This window comes from Pygoscelis adeliae, unplaced genomic scaffold, assembly GCF_000699105.1.
Source record: "Pygoscelis adeliae isolate BGI_AS28 unplaced genomic scaffold, ASM69910v1 Scaffold113, whole genome shotgun sequence".
In the NCBI taxonomy this organism is placed as follows: domain Eukaryota; kingdom Metazoa; phylum Chordata; class Aves; order Sphenisciformes; family Spheniscidae; genus Pygoscelis; species Pygoscelis adeliae.
Window position 1 is genome coordinate 4,411,443 of NW_008825108.1, and position 4,421 is coordinate 4,415,863.

At 39.4% G+C, this 4,421-nt stretch overlaps 1 protein-coding gene across 1 annotated transcript in view; it reads left to right on the forward strand.

Moving 5' to 3' along the window:
- Positions 1-300: 300 nt before the first annotated feature.
- The window catches only part of KRR1 (KRR1, small subunit (SSU) processome component, homolog (yeast)), a 7,000-nt gene continuing 2,879 nt past the window's right edge, over positions 301-4,421 (forward strand). The window contains exons 1-8 of the mRNA XM_009327539.1: positions 301-478; positions 1,004-1,138; positions 1,362-1,487; positions 1,583-1,666; positions 2,322-2,378; positions 2,883-3,053; positions 3,223-3,300; positions 3,418-3,511. Of these exons, the coding sequence (XP_009325814.1) occupies positions 1,040-1,138; positions 1,362-1,487; positions 1,583-1,666; positions 2,322-2,378; positions 2,883-3,053; positions 3,223-3,300; positions 3,418-3,511 (709 nt within the window). The 5' untranslated portion in view covers positions 301-478; positions 1,004-1,039. The remainder of the gene's footprint in view (positions 479-1,003; positions 1,139-1,361; positions 1,488-1,582; positions 1,667-2,321; positions 2,379-2,882; positions 3,054-3,222; positions 3,301-3,417; positions 3,512-4,421) is intronic.

Here is a 4,421-nt window from a genome sequence, read left to right on the forward strand (position 1 = left end):
GCCCGTCCTCCCAGTACCCTGGGTGCCCGCCTCGGCATGTTAAGCCTTGTTCTTGTATAGTATCCTGTCCACAACGCCTACCTCCGTTCTGGATTTTTTTTTGTTTAATAATAAATAGTTTAAAGCAGTAACTTCTTTAAGGTCAGACGAGATGAAAAGCACGCTCAGCAGACTATTAAATGAAACATTGTGTCCCTGCTTTCTGTTACCGTGTCTTTTGTAGTTAAAAGGGGAAGAGATGTAAATAGTCACTGGTGAAAGAGGAGGAAAAAACTTCTTTTTTTTTTTTATACCCATAACAGTTGATGAATCTGAACTTCTCACTGTGCCAGATGGATGGAAAGAGCCAGCCTTTACAAGAGAAGATAATCCCAAAGGGCTGCTGGAAGAAAGCAGTTTTGCGACGTTATTCCCTAAGTATAGAGAAGCATACTTGAAAGAGTGCTGGCCACTCGTCCAGAAAGCCTTGGGCGAACATGTATGCACGCTTCCTGATTGTGATACTATGTTTTATCTTTTGGGAGATACAGGTGTTACTTAAGCTTATAAAAATAGTGCAGGTTGCTTTTCTGATACTGTATTTGTGTATATTTCTACTGTGCTTGCATTTAGCATTGGTGGTGTCATTTTTTTATTGGCATTGAAATCAGTGAAAGTCTGTGTAGCCAGACTTGCAGTTCTTTACAGATGTTGTCAGCAAAGCTCTTTGCAGCAGCAAGTGTCTTGTCATCCAGACACTGATGCGTCTTTGATGTGCACTTTGTTGCGCCTGAATTCAAGGAGACGAGGGAGGTGGCGTTTCAGGCATTGTGACACATATATTCAGGTTTTTTTGTGCGCGTCTGTCTGTGAATTTCCTTAAGATGAAAGTCACCTTAGGAATTTTGGAAAATGGATCTGCATTCAGTATGTAGTGTTCTGTTTGTTAACTTCTTACTGCCAAAGTTGAATTCTGAGGTTCTTATTTAGAGATTGATTGACTATTTCTTTTCAAATATTGCAGTATGTGAATGCAACGCTGGATCTAATTGAAGGAAGCATGACTGTCACTACCACTAAGAAGACTTTTGATCCATATGCAATCATCAGGGCTAGAGATTTAATAAAACTTCTGGCAAGAAGCGTTCCATTTGAACAGGTCTGTCTTAAATCCTGGAAGTTTGTATCAAATTCTGTCATAATACTTGTAAAATAGTACATTTGCAAAATGTGGGGTTTTCAAGTTAATCAAGTGAAATAAAATATATATTTAAAATAAATACATCTGAAAGTGAAGTGAGAAGAATAAACTGCAGTATTCTCTTGACTTCTGAATAATACATTTGCGTTCAGATGATATTGCCAGCTTCTTGTCTCTTTAGGCAGTTCGTATCCTTCAGGATGACATTGCATGTGACATCATTAAAATAGGCTCTCTGGTGAGGAAGAGAGACACTTTTATAAAAAGAAGAGGAAGACTTCTTGGGCCAAAAGGATCTACTCTGAAGGTATTTCCGATAGGTGTAGTAACCAGAAAATTTTTAGACCCAAATTTGTGTCACGTCTTCAGTTTACACTTACTTCATCTCTTTTTTTGGTGTAGGCCCTGGAACTGTTAACGAACTGTTATATTATGGTGCAAGGCAACACCGTTTCAGCTCTTGGACCCTTTAGTGGGCTAAAAGAGGTAAGGGAAGGCAGATGAGCAGTTTGTGTAGCATACCTCTGTGCCCAGCTTGAGGGCAGACAAGAGGCAAAAGCTGGCAACCTCAAGAGTATCTCACTGACTTTTCAGCAGTGTGTTAGTAAGCTACACTTACACGAATGTCCATAGTCCTACCTGCTGAATTTTGTTTAGACTCTGAGATCTTTCTGTCTTGGAAGTAAAAAGTATTCGTGAAATACTCTTTTTTTTTTTTTTTTTTTTTTATTTTTTTTTAAAATATTTTTTTGTAGTTTCGGATAAAAGGTGTGAGACTGAAAGTACTGCAGAATTAATGATACATAACCTTAAGGAACATCTAATGTTTTTAGTAACTATGTAGGAGAAGAGTGCTTGTCAAAAGCAAGAGTTTGTCATGACACCATAAAATCTGTGGTAACATGAAAGTAATGTTTGTGGGGCATGTTGGAGTGTATTAGAAACATGATAATGTTATTGATATTTCTAAAGTGCTGTGCCTTCTAGTTAGTCGTGTGTGTTAGCATTTTAAATCTACTTACTTTTGGGGGCAGGGGGGAGAGGAAGCATGGTAGTATACCTGGTATTTTAGTCAATTAGAATATCAAATACTTGCTGAGTTTTCTGTTGTTTTGTTTTTTTTTTTTTTAATTAAATACAGGGTAGAAAAGTTGTTCTGGACACAATGAAGAATGTACATCCCATATATAACATTAAGGTTAGCGTGGTCCACTGTGCATCTTTATTTACAAGAAAGTACTATTACTTCTCAGAGAGCTGTATGTTAATAATGTACATGTTTCTGTGTGGTAATCCATTTTTGAGGATTTCCGTAGTGTGCTTCTTTAAAAAAACCGTGACTTTGATATCCTCCATTTTACCAGGATACAATGCCATAATATCATTAAAATTATCTGAGAAAACATCAAAGGAAAAGTGTGTAGAAACTTTCCTCCATTCGATTGTTTGCTTGATACTTGCTCATTTAAACTGAGACACCTTCTCCAGTGCATTCTGTCCCCATTTTCAGACATATCTGTCTTTCTGGTTCTGCTGTTTGTAATTAAACCCCTCTACTCCTACTGAAGTGAGAGATGGAAGGTTCAGATGTAGCATATTCACTGTAAGAAAGTTTAGTAAAACTTGTAGTTTGGAGCTCTTGGCTACTACTGTAATACTATTTTTTTAATAACTTCTTTGTGACATTCTAAAACTACTGAAGACTTTGATGATCAAAAGGGAGTTGTCAAAAGATCCTGAACTGAGGTCACAAAGTTGGGAAAGATTTTTGCCTAAGTTCAAGCGGAAGAACTTGAAAAAACGCAAGGAGCCAAAGAAGAAGAATACTAAGAAGGAGTACACACCGTTCCCACCTCCGCAGCCAGAAAGCCAGGTCAGCTGAAACTTTATTTGGTTATGCAGGACTACAGCATGACTTCAGATCTCGTTCTTGCTAACAAGAGGTTGGGAGGCCTTTTCTGTCAAGTTTTGATTTCCTGATACTATACATCTGGCTTATATTGCATAATTATCTAAAGCTTACCAGTACTTGTCTTACGCAGGTTGATAAAGAATTGGCAAGTGGTGAATACTTCCTGAAAGAAAGACAGAAGAAACGAAAGCGAGTGGAAGAGATAAAGGTAAAGTTGTTCTGACCCACTGTTCAGTTAAAAAGCATTTGACTGCTGACTTGGATTTTTTTTTTGTCCCTTTTGCCCTGCTCTACTGATAATTGACCTTTTTATTGGTAACTTTAGGCAAAGCAAGCAGATGCAATCAAGAAAAGACAAGAAGAAAGAAATAAAGCTTTTATCCCACCAAAGGAAAAGCCAGTTGTGAAAACAAAGAAAGGTAACCATTTATTTTTTCCTGTTCTAAAACCTGCTGTTCCTAGGCTGACTGATTTTGCAGAGATAGAGCTGTAGGAAGTAAGAAAGGTCATGCAAAAGAATCCTAGTTGTTAAATCCATGCCTGGAGTTGCCAGGGACAGTAGAAAGATCATGCAGGCCATAACTCTGTACCTATAAAATGACAGTTCTCTATAGAACATTTTCCTGATGGAGATACTGGGATGGCCATCTCAATTGTTCTGACGACATCAATTTTTGGCTTTCAGTTTTGGAGGGAAGCTGCCGTTACTTTTGCATTCAAATGGCTTTTCTGTTAAGAAAAAGAAACCCAAAAGCCATACTTGAAAACTTATGCCACAAGTAAGTATTGGTATAAGATGTGGATGGACCACAAGACGGGGACTGGGGGAGCAACGTCCCTCCCACTGTAAGAGAAGATCAGGTTCGTGACCACCTGAGGAACCTGAACATACATAAGTCTACGGGGCCTGACGAGATGCATCCCAGAGTCCTGAGAGAATTGGCTGATGTAGTTGCCAAGCCACTCTCCAAGATATCTGAAAAGTCATGGCAGTCGGATGAAGTCCCTGGTGACTGGAAAAATGGAAACATTGCACCCATTTTTAAAAAGGGTAGAAAGGAGGACCCTGGTCACTACTGACTGGTCAGCCTCACCTCTGTGCCTGGGAAGATCATGGAACAGGTCCTCCTAGAAGCTGTACCTAAGGCACATGGAGGACAGGGAGGTGATTTGAGACAGCCAGCATGGCTTCACCAAGGGCAAGTCCTGCCTGACTAACCTAGTGGCCCTCTATGATGGAGTGACTACATCAGTGGACACGGGAAGGGCTACAGACGTCATCTTTCTGGACCTCTGTAAGGCCTTTGACATGGTCCCCCACAACATCCT